At 58.2% G+C, this 26,169-nt stretch overlaps 1 protein-coding gene across 4 annotated transcripts in view; it reads right to left on the reverse strand.

The window, feature by feature from the left end:
- The window catches only part of BCAR1 (BCAR1 scaffold protein, Cas family member), a 36,181-nt gene extending 16,174 nt beyond the window's left edge, over positions 1 to 20,007 (reverse strand). The window contains exon 1 of one of the 4 annotated variants that reach the window (XM_060085561.1): positions 19,843 to 20,007. In XM_060085561.1, the coding sequence (XP_059941544.1) occupies positions 19,843 to 19,854 (12 nt within the window). In that variant the 5' untranslated portion in view covers positions 19,855 to 20,007. Of the gene's footprint in view, positions 1 to 2,602; positions 2,711 to 6,798; positions 7,023 to 19,842 lie in introns of those variants that run through there. The other 3 variants (XM_060085560.1, XM_060085558.1, XM_060085562.1) reach the window with 3 other exon arrangements.
- Between the last annotated feature and the right edge of the window lie 6,162 nt (positions 20,008 to 26,169).

Consider the following 26,169-nt stretch of genomic DNA (forward strand, 5'->3'; position numbering starts at 1 on the left):
AAGGTGAGCGCCAGGGCAAGGGCCCTCGGAACTACTGGACTGTCCACACCACAGTAAGGACGGTTATCAATGCACCGAGGCATCAATGAGTCCTCAGTAAAATGTCACTTGAACTTAAACATTGGGGAGAGGATAATGTTTGAGACAATGGGGGATGCTTTTTCTTCCTGCTTTTCAGACATTTTCAATTTGTATTGAATGAGCATTTCTTGGTTTGGGGGTTGAAAAAATATACACCCTGAAAAAGAAAACAGTGGACTACCTCCTAGGCTCCAAGGCAGGATGGGACGGACAAGGCTGAAGCAGGTCAGAGGTCAAAGCCCCAAGAGGAGCCGATGGGGCGGGGGCTGCCCTGCTGCCCAATGGACTCATGGGTCCCATCCCCAGGCTGCCTGCAGGAAAAGCAAGTTTCCCAAATATGGTCTGCAGCCTGCTCAGGGAATCACACCCCGTCAGGGGGGCGGGACACCCAACCCACCCTCCCCCAGTGACCCCAGAACACAGAGCCAGCCCTCTGGGTCCCCTCAGCCCCTGCCCTGGTGACCACAGGAAGTGCCAGCAGAGTGAGTCACAGGAAAATTCCCCTCCGGCCCAGTCAAAGTGGGCAGGGTGCAGAGAGAGGGGAATGCCCCTCAGAGGCCCCTCACCTCTTAGAGGAGGGCAGCCCAGGGAAGGCTGGCAGGGGGGTTTCGGCCAGGAGGCTGGAGAGCTCTGCCAAGGTCAAGGTCCAGCGGGAGGGGGAAGGGGGTGGAGGGAGGGTCCCCTGGACCCAGGAGAGCTGCCCAGGGAGCTACCGGGGCCTCCCGCGCCCAGGGTGGCCAGTTCTCACCTCCTGGGTATGAGCTCGATGAGCAGTCAAGGCCAATTCCGACTGCAACTGTGTAGTCCGGGGCGGCCGGAGCCAGGCTGGGAAGCACCTCTCAGGGTGGGCACGTGGCACCAGGCGCCTGGCACCAGGAGCTCCTCTGCCTGCGTCAGCTGGTGCCCCCCTCCCCCCGCCGAGCCCCAGAGGCAGGCTCTCCGCAGTCCTGGGCACTGCTGGCGCCGCAGCGCTCCAGCCGGCCGAGCACCCGCCCCTTCGGGCCCCTAAGCCTCTCCAGCTGCTCCTGACACACTCCCCGCTCCAGTGCTGAGCAGCAGCTAAGGCCAGACCTGGGCCTGGCTCTCCCTCCCACTGCTGGGGACCTTGGGCGAGTCCCTTAGCCTCTCTGAGCACCCAGATCCCTTGTGTTAAGGTGACAATCCTGGTTTCATAGGGAAGTTCTTTTGTTTAATAAAAGATTCACCTGGCATCTCCCCTCTGCCAGGTGCTGGGCCAGGCCCTGCAAGACTTGCAGCAAGCCTAGGTCGACCAGGCCCTTGTCTGCACGGGGTTGCATCCCAGCAGGGCAGGCAGACACAAAACGATTTGCCAGGACAGGGGGAAATGTGGCATGTGCAACAGGGCCACTACACATAGGATGGTCAGAGGTGGCCTCCCCCAAGGAGGACATTTCAGGAGACTCATGAAGAATGAAAACGAGGCGACCATGAAACCAGCTAGGCAAGGGCCTGTGGGCAGAGGGCAGGCATGAGCCAAGACACTGAAGTAGGGAAAGGCTGGAGGGAGACAGGATGGTGGCCCTGGACTGGCAGGCAGGCTGGGGCCAGTCACACTGCAGGATGCCTTGGGATGCTGCAGGGAGAGCTCAGTCAGTGCCATCCAAATGGTGGCCTCCCATGGCAGAATAAGGCAAACCCCACACCACCTGAGCATTCCTGCTCTGGACATGCTCGCCAGGACCCAGTGTCTTGTCCCAGCTTGGAAGGGGGGGCCAGTCTACCCAGAACCTGGCTTTCCAGGCTTCCTCACTATTGGGCCAATCAAGTGCTTCCCCCAAGCTCACAAGAGGACACAGCTGTGACCTCTGGGAGGGGCACACCACCAGGGCACCATCGCAGTCCAGGCCAATTCTGCCAAACATCTGGGTCCAAGGCATCACGGAGACTGCTGCTGACTTGCCCGAGTCTCTGGCCACCTCACCCGCGACCCTAGGAAACCTCTTGCTGTATCCTACTCCTCCTTCAGGATGGGACTTGGGTGTCACACACACACCCTCCGCCCAGGAAAGCTCCCACGTCCCTCCCCGGGCACCCACACCTCACTGCCCCCACCTCGAAGTGCTGATCAACACCTCTTGTTACTGCCCACTTCGTGCCCCCAATCCGGGCGCCCAGAATGGGAGGGGCCTGTCTGCTTCAGCGTGGAACGCCCCTCCACCGCACACGCACGCCAGGCCTGGCCCAGAGCAGGGCTGAGCGTGGGGCTGCTGGATGGACGGGTTCAGGCAAAAGCCCCCCTTGCGGAAGGTGGTGCCCTGCCCTCCCTGGGAGCCGCGCGGCCACGCCTGAGAAAGCCAGGAAGGCCCTTTGGGGCTCACTCACCCCAGAGGAAGGGGGCAGAGGAGAGCCCCCTGCCCGATGCCACCCCCCCACCGGCAGCGGCCTGCCAGTCAGGCCCGCCCAGAACAACACCCTGGTTGTTGCACATGGGAGCTGAGAGGGCTGCCCCACCGGCCCTGCCTGGTCTGAGAATGGCCCTCATTGTGTGCGCCAGACTCACCCGGGCCCGCAGACACGGAGCAGCTGGGCCTTGGCCGCCAACGGGCACGTGTCAGCGGCCATCTGACGGGTTTTCCCTCGGCCTGCTGCCCCGGAGAGCCCTGGATGTGCTCTGGGTGTCCCCAAACCCCGACTCTGCGGGACGGTGCTACCTGGTTGGGGGGAGACCAACAGGTTCACAACGACGACGATAATGCCGGCAGGCAGCGAGAGGCCGGGCTCTCTTCTGGACCTCAATTATCTCTTTCAACCCTGTGAGACACTGTGATTGCCTCCACCTACGGATGGAGAGGCTGAGGTGCACGACAGTCTTGACTTGACTCGCCAGGGTCACGGTCAGGAAGTGGCAGAGGCAGATCTGCTGTCTGACAAAGTGCCGCTGGGTGGCTCCCGGGGTACTGCTTAGGTCCATGGAAGCCAGGAGTGGAAATTTCACAGGGCTTTTCCATCCCTCCCGTCCCCCACCCCGACACACACCCCAGCCCCAGGCACAGAGCCCCACACACAGCAGTCACTAGGGAAACTCTAGTTCTCTTCATACAAAGAACCATCTCAAACCTGGGCCAAGTTTATTTCTGGGGTATTCTGGTTGCTTGTCCCAAGGAGCCCCCGTGGCCACTGGATACAGGCCCAACGGACATGTGCCCAAGTGGCGGTCTACACCCACAACCGCTGCTCACTTGTGCCCTGGGAACCCCGCCGGAGGGGCAGCGGCCACGGGCCCACTGGCCAGGGTCCTGACCAAACTCTGCTCCGCCTCCCGGCTGCGATGGGGCTGGGAGGGCAATGCCTCCTCCCTTCCCAGACGGCCCCACACCCTCATCCTGGGCGGAACTCCGCAACAGCCAGCCTTGGCATCACCCTCCCCTTAATTCTCCCAGGGCAACTGAGTGACCAGGCTCTGGGCTCAAGTCCTCAGTGCTCAGCGTGACAAGCGTGGATGAGCCTCCCATTCCAGAGCCACTCCAAGGGGACAAGGGGAGCATGGCTCCTTCCCTGCCTGCTTTGGCAGTGCCTGAGGCTCAGAGGACAGAGCAGGGGCCGTGTGTGGGTCCTCAGCCCCATGCCTGACCCTCAGCACCCAGAGGACAGGTCTACAGAACAAAGGACTAAAAACCCACCTGTGGGTGGCCACCGCCAGCAGCTCCCTCAGACCATCAGGAGCCCCGAGCTGGCCTTGCTACAGTGGCAAGAGCAGATGTCTTTGTGCCCAGCTCTTGGGCCGAAGCAGGCCCCTGGCCCCACTCCTGCCAGGGCATCCCAGGCACTGTCCCTGTGAGGCTGGGCAGAGGACGAGGGGTGGCATGGGGAGGGCCCTCCTACTGCAGGACATGGCATCTGCAGCCCCCAACACACCTCGGATGGTGGGAACAGGTGGGCCTGGGGGCAGGGCACCAAGGAGCCCATGTGGTTGGCACGAGAGCGGAGCCCTCCACCCTCTAGCCCACCCCAACTTCTGACACCTTGGGAGTGGTCCTCGACCCCTTAGAACCCTCACCACTGCCACCCAGCCCAGGGAACCGGCCCAGGCTGACAGACCCCAGACATGTTTGAGTGGACTGGCTTGTTCAGTCTTGGGATTTGGTCTCTCAGCAGAGGGCCCAGCGTGAGGTTGACCTTCACTTCAGGGACAGCACCAGGCCCTGGTAACCCCCCGTGGCCAGCCCCAGATATGCCACTGGAGGGGCAGAGGCAGAAGCCCAGGTGGGACAGCAGGGACTTCACTCCTTAGGAGGCCTCAGTTTCCCCACCTGGACGTCTGAAGCCTCCTCAGCTCTGCCCCTCTCCAGCCCTAAGTGACCACTTTCAGCAGCCCTTAGAGCAGCAGCATCTGCTTCTGCAGGGATGGAGGAGGACACACTAGCACAAAAAGCAGGGTTCTCCAGCTCAGGAAAAAGTACCAAGGCCCCGACTTCAGGATGCGCAACGGAAATAGGGGACTGAGACGGGCCCTGCCCCTCCACCCTCTGGGCTCCTTCCCCGGCAGGCTGGTCCCCTGCCCCACTCCCCACGCAGAGGTGGGAGGAAGTGAGCACAACAAGGCGGAGATGGAGTCAGGGCCTCTCCCCAGGGCTAGAGGGCCCAGCCTGCCCCCTGGAGGGAGGCCACTCTGTAGCCCCTTATTTGGGGGCCTTAAGGATCCAGAGGAGGAGGAATTTGGCCAGTGTCTCTGCTGGAGAACGACCCTGTCCCGCCCGACCCCACACCCTGCCCTCCAAGCATGACTCTAACACTGCTCCTCCCCCTTCCACCTGCTGGCTGGTTCTGGCTGCCCCAACTGGCTGTGGGCTCCTGGGGGATGGTGGAGGGAGTTCTCCAGGCCTGAGAGACAAAGGGTGGTGGGTTCTCCTAAAAGAATAATGGAGGCCAGGAGGGGGTTACTAAGGCACAGCTCTGGAGCCGGAGAGACCCCACCAAGTTGGCAGCCCCAGTAGAGCATGGCAGCACCCCAAGGGCCAGAGCACCCCCAATCCCAGAGCAGGGGGAGCACATGGCTAGAGCATGGGGCCATACCAGGAGACTATGTTCTGGATACGGTTCTGTGAAGACAAGTAACTGCCCCTCACTGTGCCTCAGTCTCCCCATTGGTACCCTCTGTATGACTCGCGGGGAGAGCAGGTGTCTTAGGGGCCCTTCCTGATTAGGAAGGATTCCCTAGTGGCACTGCCCTTACTTCAATCCCTTGCCCAAGCCTGGGGAGATGATGCCAGCCCACAACGCTAACACCTCTGTTCAGCACAAGCGTAAAAGTCACCGGGAGCTGAGGGTGACTGCCTTGGCAGAAGCTGGGGCTGCCCTGCCCTGCCTCCACCCGGCACCTACAGGACTCCTTCCTTGCCCACGGCAAGCGGGTAGTGGGTGCTGGTGCCAGGAGAGTTTGCCGGCAGGTCCTCCCAGACCTCCCTTCCTGCCAGTCTCAACCTGCACCTGGGACCTTCTCCTGCTTTTCTAAGCCTGTTAGCCCTGCCATCCCTCCACTCCCACCATCAGCTCTCCACCCTGGAAAGGAAAGAGTCATGGGTGGGGGGCGTGTCCCCCAGCCCATGGGGGATGAGGAACATCTCCCCGCCTGGCTGAAATCTGCACAGCAAACCCAGAGAGTACCTCCCAGCTTAGACTCTTCCTCACGCTAAGAGTGCCAAGGAAATAAACTCCCTGTTCTCAAGACCAGTTAGGGAGCCACTGCTCCTACTGAGGGATGGGAGACCCCAACATCTCCCCAGATTCTAACCCCCTCACAGCCCCTGACCACGCCCGGCCCTCAGCAAATCTCAGCTTCTCCGAATCTTTCAACACCGCCCTGGGCTCTGCAGCAGCATGAGGGGCTGGGCGCCCGGGCTGCGGCCACCCGGGCAGCGGCCCCGCCCCTCCCCAGCTCCCACGCTCTACCCGCGGAGGCTAGGACCCCGGGATCGCGGCGTGGCCCTGGACTCCCCTGCCAAGACCCGGCTCCTACAACCGTTTTTGCAACCACGGTAGGTAATAACCGAGAAGCTCCCGCCCTGGGTCCCGGAATCCAGCGCGGGCGGGCCGGGGGTTAATTATTAACTTCTCCGTGGACACCCGCGCTTGCTCACCCAGCCCTCAACCCCTAACCTGGGGGCATGGGCAGCCCTCACTCCAAAACACACGGACCGCCACCCTACTTCCTGGAAGTTCACGCCCCTGGAAGTTCACGGTCCAAGGGACCTCGGACCGCTCCTCGTAGCGATGCAAAGTGAGGCTCGGAGACAGGGCTCACAGGCCCAAGGTCACCCAGCAGGCAGCGGCCGGCAGGGGGAGAGCGGGCCTCCGGCCAGCAACTTTCCCGGATCCAGGAACTCTCCTACCGGCCCGCGGCCCCCGAGTCCGGTCCTTCCAGCCGCCCCCGGGGCGCGCAGGGTCTGGGATCCTCCGCAGTCCTGGCCTCCGGGAGCCCCGGCCAGGGCAGAAGGGGGGTTTTCCAGGACCTCGGACCCCGGCCCGGTCACGCCCCCGCGGAGGCTCCAGCGGCCCGTAGTTCCCAGGACCCGCAGGTCCGGCAGGAAATGCCACTCACTTAACTCTTTCCCGCCTGGGACCGCCCCGGGCGCGGGTAGAGCTGGGTCGCCTCCAAGCCGGTACGCGGACCTCGGCCGACGCTCCCTGGCGCGCGGACCCCGCCCCGGCCACCGCGAGTGGACTCCGGGCCGCAGTGGCCGCGCTGACCGCACTCACCAGGTAGTTCATCGTGTCGGGTCGGCCTGGGGCCCCGGCTCCCCGCAGGGCGCACAGCGAACTGCCCGCGCCGCGCGCTCTCGGATTCCCGAGAGCCCCGAAGCCGCCCGGGTCCTGGTCCGACCGACTCAGCCACCTCGCCGGCCACTGCCGCCGCCGCCGCCGCCGCCGTCCCCGTACACAGCCGGTCCCATCTCGCCCCGCCCGCCACCGCCGCCGAGGCCGGCGGGCCCAGCCCGGCTCCCGGCATGCCCGGCCGCGCGCGCCCATTGGCCGCTCGGGCTCCCCATGCAAATGAACCGCCGGCTCGGGGGCGCGGGTGGCTGCGGGAGCGCGCGGGCACGCGCCGCCCAGTGGGACCGTCCCCCACCCCCCACCCTTGCACCCGCGCTAGGCTCCAGGCGCCTGCCGGACACGCGGGATATCGCCTTTTCTCCGCACGCCCGTCCCTGCCCTCCACCGTGGGCGAGAACGCGCCCCTCCTCAAAGGCTTAAGCCTTCTTCTTCTGGGAAGACTGCCGGGATTGCCCTCCTCCCCCGTGGCCGTTGCAGCCCCGAAGGCACCCGCCTCAAGTCTGCCTTCCCCGCCCACCAACCTGGGGCATTTCACGCGTGTCCATCCGGCAGTCCGACTCAGATCTGCATCTAGAGGGGCATGCCCCAGCTGGCAGAAAACTAATAATACGACCACCACACCGACTCTGGTCAGGCCTTCGGTGTAAGAGCCCCAGGATATGAAGACACAGCAGGGAAGCTGGGGACTGCGGCTGCCCCAGTAATCTAGGGAGAGTAGAACCGGAGCGCATCGTGTTCTACCAGCCCTGCGCGGGAGGCTCCAGAGCACCCAGGGACAAGAAGCTCGCCATCTCCCACCTTCTCCTCTGAATTGAATTCAGTCTCCTCGAAGTGTCCCCCACTGTCTTGGTGCTGCTCTAGGAGATGTGCCCCTACCCCAATCCCTCAGTCAGCCCGGTCCAGGGCTAACGCCTGTGCCCCAACGACTCCTGTTTCAGCAACAGGGGGTGGAGGGATGCTGATGAGAATGAGGGGGAGGGAGGAAGCACGACAGGGAAACTGAGTGGAGGGTGCCTTGGTTCTCCTGAGCTCCCCCTCCCTAGGGGGCAAGTTGGTGACTGTCACCCCACGTAGCCAGCCAGAGTCCCTGAGCACAGCCCAGGTTTTGCACAGTGGTCTGCAGAGAGATCTAGGATGGGACCTCTCCAGAACTAGACTGTCCCATTTGCTGAGTGTGTAAGACACCATCAGGCAGCTCGAAATTCCAGGGAAGCATTGGGGCACACCCTGCAGAGAATCCTCGGGCACGGCCTATAAAATACATACAAGCCCACGGTGCACCCACAGGTGCCCCTCCACCTGACACCCAGGGATGGCCGACTCAGCCTCTTGCCAGGTGTGCTACCTTGGCCAGGCCCTCTCCCATCTGTAAAAGGAAGGAGCTGGGCTAGGGCACCCCAAGTCTGGCTGGTCACAGGTCCCCTGGAGAGCTTGTCAAAAAAAAAGATTCCTGTTTTTTAGGAATCCCCTCCTAAAAAACCCCTCCCACAGGTCCCCTCCTCCAGGAATCCCGGGTGTGGGGGGAATCTGGACATCTGCATTTCCCCCAAAGTTTCTCGGGGAACCACTGGACAGAACTCCCAGCATAGGGTGTGGGTAAGGAGCAATGGGATTTGGACTCAGTGTGACCCAGAGTCCTCAAGAAGGAATGGGACAACTAGCTGCTACCCTCTGCCCTCCTCAAGACTGGACCTCCTGTAACCTTCAAAACAGCCCAGTTCTCCCACAGAAGAGCCAGCTCTCAGGGGAACACTACCTAGGGTATCCTCTCCTGCTTGTTCCCAAAGGTGTGCCCCAAAGTCAGAAAGGAAACTACGGGCTCAGCTCCTCCGAAACCCTGCCCCTGCCCCTGCCCTCAGCCTGGCTGGCATTCCAGGTTCCAAGGAACCAGATCAGAACCAGCTGGGCTGTGTGTGAACATCTGTCCATGCTGGGAGCTGGAGGGAGTCCCTAGGTTTTCCCCGGGTCTCCACTCCAGTGGGGAGTGGGGTGGGGACCAGGCTTCACAGCCAGACAGCAGGAGGACTCTGCAGGAATGGGCAGGGACGCAAAAGGGCTGGCCTTACTCCATCCTAGCTGGCCTTGGGAGACAAGAGGAGGCTGCCTGCGAGGAGGAGGACCGGAGACCCTCCCTCTCTGGGGCTGGATTAAAGCAGCGCTGGGGGCGGGGTTGCTCCTGTGGGCGGGCAGGCGGGGGAGGAGAACCCAGCTCTGGCCCAGGCATTTCAAAAATTTGCTGCTTTTCCACTTAAACTCCCCGCCCCCCCCACCCAAGACTGTGCCTCCCAGAATGGCATTTCCGCTTTGGAATCAAGGCCCCAGGATCTGTGCCCCACTGTGCTGCAAGGGGAGTAGCTGGAGGGGGAGAGGAATGCCTCCTCCCAGGCCTGCCGAGGGGGAGTGGGGGAGGGGCACCCACTGGGCAGGCTCTGGCTGGGGTGTATGGGGGAGCAGACCCTCCCGGGCCGACTGCCAAGTGACACAGCCCCCAGGACAGCATCCAGGCTGGCCCTGGGCCAAGGTCTCTATGCCCACGTGCTCATTTCATGCCCGCAGTGATCCTGCAAAACAGGCTTCACGATTAGCCCCGTCTTCCAGAGGAAGAGGTTGAGACCCAGTTTACTGCCCCTTGCCCCACCCCACAGACTTCAGCCACGGAAGGGAAAGAACGGGTGGCCACAGAGGGACAGAGGGGATGCTAGAGTGCAGTCCACCCTGACTCCCCTGCGTCAGGCAACTTCAGGACAGGGCAGAAAGGACACTCAGGAAAGCCAAGGACCCTGCCGCATTCAGAGACCCCAAAGGACAGGCAACTGAGACCCCAGCACCACCCTCAAACACAACTGAGTTCAGAACTGGGGCCCAGGGACTTCGCTGCTGGCCCAGTGGTTAAGACTCACAGAGGGACGTTGGTTCTCATCTGCCCATTAAAGTGTCCACTGGGGTGAGGGCTGCTGCTGATCCTAGACCCTGAGTGGGGAGACCTGGCTCCTGCTCTCTGGGCTTTTGGGGTCTTATTCTCTAGGTCAGACCCACAGCACAAAGAACTATTCTTGCTTTAGCCCCAACAATGTCTGTGGCAGCATTTATAACAACAAACAAGAGGGGGCATAACCTAAATGCCCAAGTACAGGGGACTGATTGGGCAACCAGAGCCTCTCAATGGAAGATTGTGCAGCTATTAAGATGGCCACTTTCAGAGACTAAAATCATGCAAGAAAATGCTGATGACCAGTGAAAAGAGTGGGCTAAAATGGTTTGCACAGTGTGACTCAGACAGCCCCCTTCCCCTCCTAAAGCCTTGGTTTTCCCAGCAGCACAGAGGGTGGCTGATGGCCGGCTCTGGCACCAGCAGCAGGAAAGGATTTCCTGAGGCCGGAGGTGAGTGCTGCCAGCCCCAGGGACAGGAAGAAATGATGTATCTGTAGGGCTATGGGTGTTGACGCCTTGCCCCTGGGCTGGCCACGCACACTGGCAAGCTCAAAGCCAGCCTGCAAGCCGGAGCCAGCCCTGCCTGGGCAAGGGTGGAGGGACCCCTGTGGATGGCCTGGAGAAGAGGCCAGCCCGCTGCATCCAAAACCACTGTCACACAGGCCGGACACCCCACACACCCAGTGTCAGCCAGCCCTCACTGCCCTCCTGGGGACCAGGATGGAACTACCACCACCCAGAGGCTCAGAGAGGGGCAGTGCCTTGCCCAGGTCACACCTCCAGGAAGTGACAAAGCTACAAAGTACAAATATAACCGTACCTGGCTACCCAGGGGTGTGCCCACAGAACAGCACCCCAGGTGATGTCAGACAGAGCAGAGCCTGCACTCTTAGGGCGGGTGTCAGAGCCATAAAGAGCTCTCCCATCCTCCCCTGCTCTCCAAGGGAGGAGTAACCGTGGGGCAGTCTGTTTGTCACTGCAGTGGTGACTCGGACTGTGGGGGGGTGGGCTGTAGCCCCCAGCCTTTGAGTCCATTTAGCATCGTCCCAGGCCAGTCCTAAGAGACCGGGGTACAACGGCACGACCAGGACCAAAGGTGTGGGGACGGAGCCTAGGGGTGGCGGAGGTGGGGAGACGGGCCTGGATCCCAGCAAATCCAGGGCCCCCCGCCTTCCCGCAGCTCCCTCCCCTCCTGCTCTGGCTCTTTCAAGGACTGGGAACTGGAAGGAGCAACAGTCTCCCGATTCTTTTAATTGCTTTTCTAATTTGGAAATTAAAGAGCTGCAGAGGCACCTGCGGGGAGGTGCCTGCTTCAGCAAGAGGCTCTGCTCACAAGGCCGGGGCACTTCCCAGGGGCTCTTCGCCCCAGCCCAGGGTGCTGACCCTGTGGCCTGAGTCCTCCCTTCTCTTCGAACCGCCCCCCCACCATGTGCCTCAGAGAAGCAAAAACCAGGCCCCACATGTGCATAATGAGAAGGCTGCCCTCCCTGGTGGCACTGGGACACCACTCCCTGGGTCCTCACCCTGCGGCAGCCACCTCAGCACTGCCTGAGGGAGGACACGGGGGTGGGGGAAGGAAGGGCTGGGGACAAGACCCTGTCCTCAGAGAGAAAGCTTAGCCGCCGGAGGCCCAGCTCAGGCTGACAGCCTGGGTGGGCAGGGCCCGGGATGTGGTCAAGAAGCAGTCCCAGCCCGCCTTCTGCGCCTGCCTCTCCCCATGGCAGCCAGCTCCAGCATATCAGGGCAGGGAGAGGGGGCGACTTCACATGCCATCTGCTGCCCCCCGAGCCTGCTTCCATAGCAGCACAGGTGCCCACACCCAGAGAGACTCCCAGAGGGGCAGCAGTGTTGGCCAGACATCAGCTGGGGTCAGGAGGCCAGTGGAGTCACAGGAGGGACCCTGAGAGCTCTGGGGGCAGTGGGGTGGGAGTACAGGAAGGCGTGAAAACAAAGAGAGCACAGCTACAGCAGCCACCGAGGAAGCGTGGCTTTTTCTCCCTCCTTGAACCGCACTGGGGGCCTCCCACCTGAGCCTGCTCCAACCTACAGAGAAAGGCTCCATGTGCCCCAGGAGACCCAGGCCCAATCCTCACCCAGGTGTAGCCTACAAGGACAAGAGTAGAGCCCATTAAAGACTCCACCTGGCATGGGACCTCAGCGGTCACTGCGTCTTTCGGAGCCTTGGTTAGTGCGTCTGTTAAACGTAAGCACCGCCGGAGCCCTGCCCGGCACCAGGCCATGAGATTGCAGGCACGTGCAGGCTTGGTGCGTGGCGGCACCTGGTGTCAGCAGCACGCTCACGCACCTCCCCATCACACACCAGCCCTGCCCTGCCAAGCACACACTCCCTTGGGCCCACAGCTCATGCACAAGTGCACTCCAGTAAGCCCTCCCTGTCCTCCCAGCCGCTGCTCAAGTGCCCTGAGCTTCCCTAGCCCCTGAACCACACGAGGAACAAAACCTCAACCTCGTCTGAGATTCTGCAGCAAAAATCGTTCTGTGAAGCCCTGTTGCCCCCAGCTCCACCAGCCAACACTGGGAAGTGGGCAGGGTCTCCCCGCAGCCGGGGGAGTGGGGAGTGGCTGGTTATCGGGCCTATCACTACACAGACTACAGCACCCACTCCCTGCTGGGATACGGCTGCGTGTCCTCAAGGAACTTCCACTCCAGGGCGTGTGAGGGGGACAAACAGATAAACATGGGAACACCTGTGGGAGAACCAAGCAGACAGCAGAGGGCAGACTGGTGGCAGGGGCTACTTTACACAGGTGCCGGGGGCTCCTCTCTGATGAGGTAACATTGGAGCCGACGTGTGAATCTTTTGCTAAGGTTCATTATGCAGAAAAAAATAACAGTAAAGGTTTGTAAGAATAGCACAGGCATGCCAGTTCCCTCGGTGTGGAAGAGTGGAGCATAGAGGTGTTAGGGAAGCAGGGAGTGGCTCTCAAGCAACCCTCCCTGCTCTTAGCTTCTTGAGTGGTGCGGTGTCCTGCAGGCTGGGGGCAGCCAGGAGTGCCTGCCTGGTGGGGTGTCTTGGCGGGCAGCCAGGGACAAAGCTGGGGGGGGGGACCAGGAATCTGTCCCGACCAGGGAGGGTGGAGGGATAGGGTCAGCTCCCAAGACAGGCTCCATCCTCTCCTCGAAGCCTCTCCCCACTAGGACCTCTGGTGGGCACAGAGGCCTGGAAGAAACACAGGTGACTCAAAAACCTAAGACGCTTCACCTCATGGCCAACCTGGGAAGAGGGAATTCAAACCCTGGATACCTGGGGAGGGCTGTGAACAAGAAGGCATGTGGTCACACCACTCTGACAATCGTGTAACTTTGGGGAATCCAGGATTTGGGGGCACAGACGACTCTCTGGGCATGCCTCAATGCACACATGATTGGATATCAGGTTTTATAAAATACTGAAATAGGGTATTACACCACCCCACTAACACTAGTATGTTCCAGTATTAAAAATACACAGCACAGAAAGACTAGAGACAGATATCCATCAGCAAGAGAATGGATCAGTACATAAATTCATAGTCAAAAGTGGAACACTCAGCACAGCAACGAAAAGAGAACTACTGATACACACCATGTGGATGAAAATCTCAAAATCATTTTGCTGAATGAAAAAAGCCAGACCCCAAAGAGTATATACTATATGCTTCCACTTACATCAAGTTCAAGTTCAAGTTCAACAACAGGTGAAACCATGCCATGATGAGAGAAATCACAATGCTGGCCACCTCAGAAACTAACACAACATTGTAAATCAACTATAAGCCAATAAAAATTAATTTTAAAAAAAGATCACAGGATAATCATAGCTTTTCTTTTTTTAAAAAAAAGAATGTTGACCACCTTACAGGGGGTAGGGCACACTTGACTGTGAAGGGGGCACTTGTGAACTTTCTGAGATGATGGAGAGGTTCATTATCTTGATTTGATTGATGGTTACATGGGGTCTACATTAGTCAAAAGTTATTCAACTGTATACCTAACATCTTTCAATTTCACTACATAGAAAATCTACCTCAGGGACTTCCCTGGTGGCGCAGTGGTTAAGAATCCACCTGCCAGTGCTGGGGATATGGGTTCAATCCCTGGTCCGGAAAGATCACACATGCCACGGGGCAACCAAGCCCGTGCGCCACAACTACTGAGCCCGCGTGCCACAACTACTGAACCTGCACGCCCTAGAACCCGTGCTTCGCAACAAGAGAAGCCACCGCAATGAGAAGCCTGCACACCGCAACGAAGAGTAGCCCCCGCTCGCCGCAACTAGAGACAGCCGCCCTCATGCAGCAATGAAGACCCAACACAGCCAAAAATAAATAAAATTTTTTAAAAAAGGAAAATCTACCTCAATAAGAGAGTCTCAACTGGTAAAAATAAAACAAAGCACAGGGCTTCCCGGGTGGCGCCGTGGTTGAGAGCCCGCCTGCCGATGCAGGGGACACGGGTTTGTGCCCCGGTCTGGGAGGATCCCACATGCCGCGGAGCGGCTGGGCCCGTGAGCCATGGCCGCTGAGCCTGCGCATCCAGAGCCTGTGCTCCGCAATGGGAGAGGCCACAACAGTGAGAGGCCCGCGTACCGCAAAAAAAAAAAAAAAAAAACACAAAGCACAGAGGAAACAATACATAGCATTAGGAATACCAAAAAATAGGTACTGCAATCCTAAACCCACTGTGTTACCCTTTTTGCCCTGGCTGTCAAGGAGCTTCAAGTTAAATCTGCATGCCTACCTTCCCCATACAGTACATAGTTCTGGATCTTTTGATGATCCCAGACTGTTTGTGTCTTTCACTATAATCTGCTTCAACTCCTTACTGGAACTCAGCAGGGTTTAAATAATAAATTAAAATTACTAAAAAGTTCCCTCAGCCTCTAATTCCCCTTAGAGAAAGGATTAACTTTAGAGCCACAACTTGTGACCACCTCTCCTGGCAGAGCGGGCATGCATCCCCACCTCCAAGGTCCCCAACCTGTCCCCAGGTCTTTTTCTTTTTTTCTTTTTTGGCCGGGCTGGGCAGCATGCAGGATCTTACCCCGACCAGGGATCAAACCCTGAGCCCCCTGCAGTGGGAGCGCAGAGTCCTAACCACTGGACTGCCAGGGAAGTGCCCCCCCCCAAGGTCTTTTTTCTTGAAGAGAGGGAGACAATGGCCCAGCAAACTAAAGAAAGCCAAAGAAACAACAGGGTTAGACTAGGATGCAATCAAAGCAAGCATTTGTGATGAAGCCAAGTCAGAGGCTGGGGAGGCAAAGAAGAGCACAGAGAGGGCAGGAGACGGGAGGGCAGGTGCAGCTCATGCCTCATGCCAGGCTGTGGGAGGCGGGGGGTCACAAGGTGCCACCCTCACAGCCTTGCGGCCCACCTGCGTCACCCACAAGCTTGAGCCCCCTCCCTTAAAGTGCCAGGACCCACCTCCGGCGTGCTCTCCTTCCCACCCAGGATCCTGCCTGTTCCATGCTGGCCAGGCTGCTGCTGACCACATCTGAAGTCAGGCTTGTACCCACCAATCCAATAGCTTCCAAAGCCGGCAACACTGCACCCACTCCTGGGGGCCCTCAGGGCAGGGCATCCAGCTGGTCTGAGGCACAGTGGGCCAGATGGTGGCCCCACTGGAGGCCACTCTATCTGTGGGGTGAGGACAAGTACCTGTCCATCCAAGGCTCAAGAGGCAGGGGTCACGAAGGCAGGCAGGGGCAGGGGAGGGGCTGGGGTCATTCCACTGCTAAGGCCCTGGCAGGAACCGACCATAAAGAGAAAGCTACTGGGGCTTCCCTGGTGGCGCAGTGGTTGAGAGTCCGCCTGCCAATGCAGGGGACACCGGTTCGTGCCCCGGTCTGGGAAGATCCCACATGCCGCGGAGTGGCTGGGCCCGTGAGCTGTGGCCACTGAGCCTGCGCGTCTGGAGCCTGTGCTCTGCAACGGGAGAGGCCACAACAGTGAGAGGCCTGCGTACCGCAAAAAAAAAAAAAAAAAAAGAGAAAGCTACTGGAGGCAGGCTGGGCAGCGTGGAACATTATGGGGGCAGGGAGCTGACCTCCTCTTCCCAAGCTGGTCGTGCCGGTGCCAGGAGTGGGTCTCAGCCACTGCACCAGTCAGCAGTGGCAGGATAAAGATAATAACCTCAACAGCAGTAGCTGCTATGACTTATTAGCCTCTTAGTCAAAGCTTTCTGCAACCCTCACCAAGTTCTCATAAAACCCCAAGAGCTCAGTGCTGTTAACATCCCCATAACACAGAGGACACAGGCTCAGAGAGCTTCAGTAACTGGCTCAGACGAGCCAGCACCATTCATTCTGGAGCCCTTGCCCTCGACCCACCACATATCCTCCCCACCCAGAATTAGCCTCTCTGGGAACCCACTCAGCCCCCAACAAGGCTTCCAGGACAGTGGCTGGGATGCAGGCTCTCTGCACAGGGACATAGACTCCTATATGGCAGGGGGCTCCCCGCTGCTCCCAGGGCCACTTCCTTGGCAGGTGGCCAGGATAGGCTGGAGAGAGAGGAACCAAGCAGGCCTGGTCCTGCCCTGAGGAGCCTGGCAGCAACCAGATAACCCCAAGGGTGAATGCACTATCACAGATGGGAATCCTGGATGGCTTCCTGGCACGCTGCCCTCTGCCTGAGCGAGCAGGAGTGACGAGGTGAGCAAGGCAGCGGTTTAAGATCACTTCCTGCAGAGGGAGGGCCAGGCAGAGTCCAAGGCCAGCGGGAGGAGTGTGGCCGGAGGGGCGTGCCAGGTGCTTTGGAGACTGAACCGAGGACCTTGGACTTGGACACTGTCCTCTTTTGAGCCTGTTCTACCAGGCCCCAGCTGTCCATGGCCTGGCTGCCCAGGCCAGTGGTGAGCCCAGGGCAGAGCCTCCCAGCTCCCTGGCCAGCTCTCCGGTCACAGTGGTGGCTGGCACAGAGCCAGGCACAAAGGGCACCCTGGGACCGCTGGCAGAGGTTCAACCAGGCGCCACCCCTGCCCCGCCGATCTCCACTGACTGCTGCCGGGGCCCGCAGGGCTACAGCCGCCCTGCTGCACAGCCCCGGGCGAGCTGCCTGGCCGCCCAGAGGCCCAGCTGCCTCATGTCCAGGGGTGCTGAAGGGGTTACCCAAACTCATGCTCAGAAAGCCACGAGCAGAGGGTCGCTCTCTCAGCAGCCTTGGCCTCTGTGGATGGCTCGACAGGCCACAGCCCCTACAATTAGAGAGGCCACACTCACTTTCTGGCTGTGGATCCTGACAGACTTGGTTCCCACCCTGGCTCCGTCTCTCAGTGGCCAGGAGACCCTGGCAAGACTACAGGTCCTCCCCGAGCCCAGCGCCTGGCACACAGAATGCACTCAACGCACGTCAGCACTTAGCTCCTTGAAAGGACCCATTCCTCACTTAATAAAGGAGCAGAGGCGGGGCTGGAATGGCTGTGCCCATTTCCCAGACAGGAAACAAGAGGCAGGAGCAGAGAGCAGGCAGCTTCTCTACAAGCTGGAAGCTGGCTTCCTGCCTGACAGTGCCAGGGGGCAGGGTCACTCCAATGCCCACCAGGGGTCTGAAGGGGGTGGCACAGCCGTCTTCCTTCCAAATGCTTCCTGCCTGCCCAGAGAGAAGAGACAGTCCTGGGTGCTGACCAGCCACACCCAAGAAGAAGGCAGATGTCAGAGAGCAGCCAGGAAGTGCACCTCCAGGTGCTGTGTGAACCGTGCCCTCAGCTCTGGGCAGAGGAAGCAGCACGAAGCAGGGAGTCAGGAGGACCCCGTGTGCCTTCCCCTCTCTGGGCCCCAGACTCCATGTGGGTCAAATGACAGAGTGAGACAAGCTGATCCCTGCAGGGCCGCCCAGCTCGAACACTCAGGAGGTCACTCCTGCCCCAACCTGGCTCGCCCCAGCCTCTTCTCTCGCCGCCATCACCTCCCATCCCATTCTGAAGCATTTTATAATTGCTGTGGGCCGAAGTGCCTGCGTCAGCCCCGTCCAGGAAAAGACTGCCCAAATGAAGGGGTATGCTTAAAACCCAAACGTGTCCGCGAGCGCCACATGGGCGGTCACCGTTCTGGGTTTGCAAAGCAGGGCTTGAGCAGGAGGCTGGCCTCGCCACTCATCAGCACATGAAAGCAATTTTCTGAACATTTCATGGCTGCTCCCAAAATGAACTTCCTCTCCCAGTGCCACCAGTTCACACATTGCTCAAGGTCCCAGGAGACAGCCAGGGTGATCTGACAGCCCAGCATGTAGGGGGCAGAGGGTGAGCCCCCCCCCACTCCCCTCCGCAGAATCTCTGAGGGCCGTGGCTGCAGATGGGAGGGTGGCAAGCGACGTGGAGACGGCAATGGTGTGTAGAGACGGAGCTGGACTGCAGGTCTCCACAGCAGGTGTCCACAGCAGTGCCTGTCTGTCCAAATCACACCCAGAGCCTGGCCCTCCCACCATCCCTGTCTTGTTACAGATGGGGCCACTGAGGCACAGAGCCCAGGAAGGCTGCCCAAAGTGCTATAAGGCAAGGGGTCTGGGTGCCATCCCAGACTCCAGATCCGCACCTCTGCTGTGATTGTGGAGGTCACGCCAAATCAAGCGCAGACGTCCCAAATTTAGGCTGTCCAGCCTTTTATGTGGCCGGAGTCACATGCCCCATTCACTACTGCCCTGGAGACTCAGGCCCTCAAGCAAGCTCAGGTGGCCCACCTCATCTCTCTGGTCAGTGTCCATAGGATCAGGGCAGGTCCCCCGATGCCCCGAGCCAGAAAAGACCCAGAGCTTTGCAGGAAAGCAGGGCAGGAGAAGGGCCTGGCAGGCATTTTCTGTCTTCTTTCTTTCTAAAGATGAGGCAATTATGCTCTGAACCACAACAGATGGGGGTGGGGACTTCACATCAGCACGGTCTGGAAGCCCTAATTTTTTCTTCTGTAACTCTGCATTACTGCTTCTGGAGGCGGGCAGGAGCTGGGATCTTTAATTCCATAATAACAATGCTTTGCACTTACACAGCATCTCTCCTCCAGTAATCTCCATACACTCTATGGTGGGTAATTAAAAGTCCGCTTGCCCTGCCAGGAAGCCCCAGCTGTCTGCTTCACCGTAAGGACAGGGTCCCCCAACTAACAAGCAGTTCCAGAAACAGGCCAGGGGGACAGGCGCGCTGGGCCACTGCCCCTTCCTGTCAGAGGGAAAGCCCCTAACGCAGCAGAGAAACAAGGGCTGGAGGCCACAGCTTTCCAGCAGAAGGTGCCCCTTCCGGGAATGAAGGAAGCAGGGTGTCAGCCCTCACCTCAGTCTGTGCATCTGTAAAGCGGGCTGGGGCCTGCGCTTGAGGCTTGGTGACCAGCGGTGGCCAGGATCACTTGCCACCCTCAGGAGGTGGGACTCAGATGCCTCCAGTTGCTGGCCAAAGTGTGGAGCCCTGGGGGGCTGCCCAAGCCTGCCTGCTGGGCTAGGAGGAGTGGGTGTCAGGTGAGAAGAGAAGCCCCCATGGCTAGGAGGGAAGAAAAGGCTGGGCCCTGAACCCTTGGGGGGTTCAGCCGCAGAGGTAAACTTGCCGGGAAAGTGAGTGCATCCGCCGGTTCTGGGGGGCAGGCGCAGATCTCTACCCTGCCAAGCTGTCCCGGGGTAAGGGTGTCTTGGTCTTGGGAGAGGTACAGACCAGGCTCCAGGCCTGGCCATCCCCGTGAGGTCCCTGAGCACAACAGGGCAGCTGTCCTAGGTGGTTCCCAGGGGGACTACGCAGACCCCGCCCCCTCACCCGGCCCAGCCATCCTGGAGGAGGGTTCCCGGGGAGCGGCAGAGACCTCTCCCCACTAGGCCTAGCCGTCCCGGTGGTGGAGGGATTCCTGGGGGACAGCACGGACCCCAGTCCGACCCTGCTCTCCAGGGAGAGGATGGAAAGAAAGGCGGGGACGGAGAGGCCGGCTTCGCGGAGAAACCCCAGGCTGCCCCCATCCCACGACGCGAGAAGGCCCAGGTGGGGCGACCCCCAGCCCGGAGCCCCGCCGGCATTAGGCCTGCAGCGGGCGGCGCGAGGTCGCGGTCCCGGCCGGCGGTCAGTACTCACCGGCACGGACATCTTGGCCGCCGCTCCCGGGGCCCGGGCGGGCAGCAGCGCCGGCAGGCTCCCGACGCCGGTCTGCCGCGCCGCTCAGAGCCCCCCGCGCGGGGTCCCGGCGCTCTCGGGGCTCCCGACTGGCTCCTGCGATCTCCCGGCGGCCGGACTGTCCAGCCGCTCCAGCCCACGCCGCGCATGCGCCGCCCCGTGCCGCCCCTCCCCCTCCCGTCTCCTCCGCCCGGGGCCGCGTTAAAGGCGAGGACCCCGGACCCCGGCATTTTTCTGTCGGCCCAACGTGGCGACGAGGCTCGGCCTCCACTCTTTACCCGTCCTTCAGGGGCCACCTCGAGTCGCATCTCCTGCGCGCCCGCTGGGTCTGGAGGCCAGACCCCACCCCCACCCCCACCCGCACGTTGCCCAGCCCAGGGTGCTGGGCGCCTGCCCGGTGGTCTGGCTGGGCTCACAATCTCTGTCTGAGGGCTATTGCAAGTCAGCGGAGCAGGGCTCCTAGAAACCCTTCCCACTCACCCAGCTGAAAGCCCAGAGACACCCCCGCCGCCCCCACCACCAAAACCCCACACGCAGCTCTGCCCAGAGCTCCTCCGCCTACTCTGCGCTCCCCTGACTGCCCCTCCCCGGGAACAGCCTGGCTGATCGTCAGGTCACCCTGACAGAGCTGTACGGGCTTTTAGGGAGGATCCTGTCTCCCGGTAACCCCGACTCAAGGGCCACCCACAACCAGGCCGTCCCTGCACCAGAGACGAGCCTTCAGACACTGGAAGACAGGCATTCCAGGGCCTGAGCCTTCCTTTCTCCGGGTTAAATCCCCGATTTCTTCAGCTGTTCCACATCTGACATGGTGTCCAAGCACTGTGCACATACCTGTGCATCCTAATTGCCCCGCCCCCTGCCAGGTCGGCCTTGCTGTTCCCATGTTACATCGAACAGATTGAGGCTCTGAGCCCCCTCGGCTACCAGAAGGCAGTACCAAGGGTCTGACCACTTTGTTCTGCTGCCCATCACATACAAACCGTCCCTGCTTCCTGGCGGCCTTTCCTGGGCTAGAGGGGGCAGGCAGGGCCACAGCAAACAGAGGGGAGTCTGGGGTGACAGCTGCCACCCCCTCAAAGGGCTCTCTGTGTTTGTCTGGCAGGCAGCCCTGCCCGTGCCCACTTGCCTGCATCCAGCTGGCACAGGGTCTCCTGAGCTGGGAGCAGCATTTCAGCCTGGTGCCCGGGCTCCAGGCCACACATGCCCACTGTCTCAGAGTCCCTTCTCTGCCACCCTCTCCCCCTGACACACTGAACCTTCCTCCTGGAGCCCAGGCTCCATCCCTCCTTTCTCTCCTACTTCGTCTGGATTCTTTTTTTTAAGATGTTGGGGGTAGGAGTTTATTAATTAATTAATTTATTTTTGCTGTGTTGGGTCTTCGTTTCTGTGCGAGGGCTTTCTCTAGTTGTGGCAAGCGGGGGCCACTCTTCATCGCGGTGCACAGGGCTCTCACTATCGCAGCCTCTCTTGTTGAGGAGCACAGCCTCCAGACGCGCAGGCCCAGCAGCCTTGGCTCACGGGCCTAGAATGCTCCGCGGCATGTGGGATCCTCCCAGACCAGGGCTCGAATCCGTGTCCCCTGCATTAGCAGGCAGATTCTCAGCCACTGCGCCACCAGAGAAGCCCCATCTGGATTCTTATTGCCCACTGCTCCTGTCTTCTCTCCCATCGGCCCCATCTCTCAGTGCCCAGGCCAGCGCTGGGTGAGCAGTGGGGAACGACTCCTTCCACACTCCTGGATATAGGGAAATGGGAACCCAACAGAGGGGTGCGGCTGGGGCCACGCCTCCAAACCATCTAGTCCTTGCCTCCAATGACTGCTTACACGGGAAGGCCATCACTGACTCATCCCTTAGCACAGGAGGAGGGATGGCTCGGCCAGACCCTCACTCACTCTGAGGCAGGGACCCAGGGCCTTGGGTGTGGGGTTGGGGGCAGCCGGAGGAGCCCTGTCAGGGCACTGAGCATCCTCCCCAGCACGACCAGGTGTCTGTGAAAAAACAGCGGATGCTCCTCCCTCGCCACCACCAAACATCCCCCACTGCCCAGCAGGCAAATGATCCCAGGATGACTCACTCAGTCCTGCAAAAAACAGGCTCTGGGCACCTCAGGACTAGTAATTACACCACAAGCAACAGCTGGGCTGCCTGAGCAGGCACCAGCACCCTGAGAGGGTCCTTGAGGGCTACCAGGGCCCCAGGGAGACAGGGTTTATTGTTGCACCTGGCACTGGGAGGGAAGGGAATTTGGACATGGCCACAGAGTAAATCTGGGTGGAGACAAGCTTCATATCGTTCTCCAGACACCCAAACCCAGCCTCTATCCCCTGGGATTTGCCAGAGGAGCCCCTGGCCTAGGAGAGTGCAGTGAGCCTTTGGAGGCGCCTGCAGGCAATGTGTAATAATCCTACATTAGCATGTTGCTTCGGTCACTATTGATGAACCAACATTGATATATCCTTATTAACTACTGTCCACACTCTATTCAGATATCCTTAGTTTTCCCTACTGTCCTTTTCCTGTTCCAGGATCCCATCCCGAATTCCACATTATATGTAGTCGTCATGTCTTCTTAGGCTCCTCTGGACAGCGACAGTTTGCGGATGTGACGCTGACCTTGATGACCTGGCTGAAATAGTGTTGGTCAGGTTACTCTGCTATAAAGTGACTCTTTTTTCCTCCAGCTTTCTACAATGTACCTTTTGAAGAAGTGAGAAGTTATGTTCCACCTCCTTGAGGATAGAGTCTCTATATCAATTATTTGGATTTATTCTGTATGGGAAATTTGTCTCTTCTTCATTTATTTATTTATTCAATCATTTATATCAGTATGAATTCATGGATATTTATTTTATAATTTGGATTATATTCCTTTATTTTCTTGCTCAAATAGTTCCTGCTTTGGCTGTTTGAGTTCTTTCAGTTGGTGAATCAGATTTTTCAAGTGAATCTAGAAATCAAGATTTTTTATAAAATCTCTAGGTTTTGAAACATTGACTGTGTAAGCCAGTGCTTCTACAGGCCAACCCTGGCAGCTCTAGGTCCTGGGGTCAGACTACCTGCTTTGAACCCTGCTCCTCTGCTTGCAGCTGAATGATCTTGTTCATGTGAGTTAACCTGCCTGGGGCTCAGTTTCCTTATCTGTGAAATGGGAGGATAATATCCTCTGGGTGGTTGAGAGGACTCTGTTGAATGGCTCAGGTAAAGTTCAGGGCACTGGACCTGACACAGAATTCTTATTAAACAGCAGGGACCATCGTGACCACAGGCATGAGCAACTCCCTGTGGAGGGCAAGAACTGAGTTTGTTTTTGGGAGGCCTAGAAGGAGACTTCAGGGTTGGAGGTGGCCAGCAGGACCCTGTGAGCCCTGGAGTGGATGAGAAGGGAAACTACCCACCCCAAGCCTGGTTTTCAACATGAGAGTCGAACTCTGCTACTCTGTAGTAATACAATACTGACAGGTGGCATATGCACAGGCAGCTGTCCTATCTTACTCATGCTAAAGTGTGAATGACTACCTCTCTTCAGGAAGGCAAGTCAGACTGGCAAAGAAAAAGGCTCAGCTTAGTGGAGTGGATGGGGACCTCACTGGCCTGCCAGGCAAGACCCTGGGGTTCAGTCCTGGCACTACCTCACACTTACCCTATGACCTTAAGCAAGTCCGGTTTCCAACATCCCTGAGGATAATTTCACAGTCTGGTCAAGGGTGGGCCCTGGGGGCTGGGGCACCTCCTTTTCTGTCCCCCATGCACAGAACCTTGGGTATGCTTTGCCTGGAGGGCCTCTGGTTAAGGGAGAGGGTGATGTTCAGGTCATCAGGCTGCTAGGTGCAGAGGGAGACCCTCATCCCTTAGACAATGAGGTTTCAAGGCCTGGTAGCAGGAGGGAGATGTATTAGTTTTTTATTGCTACTGTAACAAATTACTCCAGGACTTCCCTGGTGGCGCAGTGGTTAAGAATCCTCCTGCCAATGCAGGGGTCACGGGTTCGAGCCCTGGTCCAGGAAGATCCCACATGCCACGGAGCGACTAAGCCCGTGCACCACAACTACTGAGCCTGTGCCCTGGAGCCCGTGAGCCACAACTACTGAGTCCACGTGCCTAGAGCCCGTGCTCCACAACAAGAGAAGCCACCGCAATGAGAAGCACGTGCACCGCAACGAAGACCAGACCCTGCTCTCCACAGCTAGAGAGAAAGCCCACGCACAGCAACGAAGACCCAACACAGCCATTAAAAAAAAAAAAATTACCCCAAACATAGTGGCTAAACAACATGAATTTATTACCCTACAGTTCTTGAGGTCAGAAGTCCAAAATGGCTTGGCAGGGCTGCATTCCTTCTGGAGGCTCTGAGGAGAATCGTTTCCTTGCCTTTTTCTCCTTCTCGAGGCCACCTGCATTCCTTGGCTTGTGGCCCTGCATCACTCCAACCTCTGCTTCCATCATCACATCACATCTCCTTCTCTGTTTCTGGCCCTCCTGACTCCCTCTTGTAAGAAGCTTGTGATTATGTTGGGCCCACCAAGTAATCCAGGAAAATCTCTGCATCTCAAGATCATTAATTTAATCACACCTGCAAAGCACCTTTTGCCTTATAAGGTAACCTAATCATAAATTCTGGGGATTCAGATGTGTATGGGGGGGACCCTGGGCCCCCCAAAGCTGCTCCCCCACTGGGCACTACAGCCTAAACTTCCGCCATGGCTGCATTTGGCCAGCCCGGAAATCCTCTCACTCAGTTTAAGAGACATCTCTCATTGTTCATGGGAACAGCTATAGATGATGTGTGGCTCCAGCATACAGTCTGGCAAAAACCCCTAACAGGCAGGGACCCTTTGACTCAGAAATGCCACGAACTTATCCTAAAAAAATGCACTCACAAGTAGCCAAAGATATACGTGCAAGGATGTAACTTGTAGCTTTCCTTATGATCAGGAAAACATGGGAACAACTTACAAGTTCAGTAATAGGCACTAGTGAAACAATTCACGGAACATTCCCAGGACAGAATTCAATCCTGGGCTCCACCACAAATGATACGGAATGACATGAAAACATGTTTACAATATACTGTAAAGCAAGGAAAAATAGGTTTCCAAATAATAGGTACAGATGGATCCTATTTTCATAAAAATTCATGTATTTATATTTATGTCATATATTTGCACTGGGAAAAGTGTGGAAGGATAGATACCAAATATCAGCTGTGGTTATCTTGGGGTAGGGGTAGGATTTTTTTCACCATTGTGTCATATTTAGGGAAGGCCTATTCAGCGCTTGGTACTCTACGGATTAATAAGTAGAGCTTTTTCTGTCTTTACAGATTAAAATTTCACAGGAGACTAGTTTGTTTGCTTTTTGGAGGAAAAGAGGGGGTTTTGGTGTAACTAAAATTATTTCCTCTATTTTCTAATGTTTCTTGAGTGAACATTCATTATTTGTGCAACCTTTTTTTAAAAAACACTTTTTTAAATTGTGGTAAAATATACATAACATTAAATTTACTGTTTTAACTTTTTTTTTTTTTTTTTTTCCTGTACGCGGGCCTCTCACTGTTGTGGCCTCTCCTGTCACGGAGCACAGGCCCCGGACGCACAGGCCCAGCGGCCATGGCTCACGGGCCCAGCTGCTCTGCGGCATGTGGGATCTTCCCGGACTGGGGAACGAACCCATGTCCCCTGCATCAGCAGGCGGACTCTCAACCACTGCGCCACCAGGGAAGCCCCAGTTTTAACTATTTTTAAGTGTACAATTCAGTGGCATGAAGTACATTCGCAGTGACCTGTAACCGTTACCACTACCCATTTCCAGAACTTTCTCATCCCAAGCAGCTCTGCACCCATTAAACAATAACTCCCCTGCCCTCTCCCAGCCGCAGCAACCACCGTGCTTTCTGTCTCTATGAATTTGCCTATTCTAGTCCCTCACATAAGTGCAATTATACAATATTGATCCTTCTGGGTCTGGCTTATTGCACTTAGCAAAATGTTTTCAAGCATTAAGTTGTTTGTTTTTTTTTTTTAAATATAAAAACACCTTTAAAAAAAAAAAAAAACACCTTTTTTTTTTTTTTTTTTTTGCGGTACGCGGGCCTCTCACTGTTGTGGCCTCTCTTGTTGCGGAGCACAGGCCCCGGAAGCGCAGGCTCAGCGGCCATGGCTCATGGGCCCAGCCGCTCCGCTGCATGTGGGATCTTCCCGGACCAGGGCACGAACCTGTGTCCCCTGCATCGGCAGGCGGACCCTCAACCACTGCGCCACCAGGGAGGGGAAAATGCAATCGCTGA

This window comes from Mesoplodon densirostris, chromosome 19 (genome assembly GCF_025265405.1).
Source record: "Mesoplodon densirostris isolate mMesDen1 chromosome 19, mMesDen1 primary haplotype, whole genome shotgun sequence".
Lineage (NCBI taxonomy): Eukaryota > Metazoa > Chordata > Mammalia > Artiodactyla > Ziphiidae > Mesoplodon > Mesoplodon densirostris.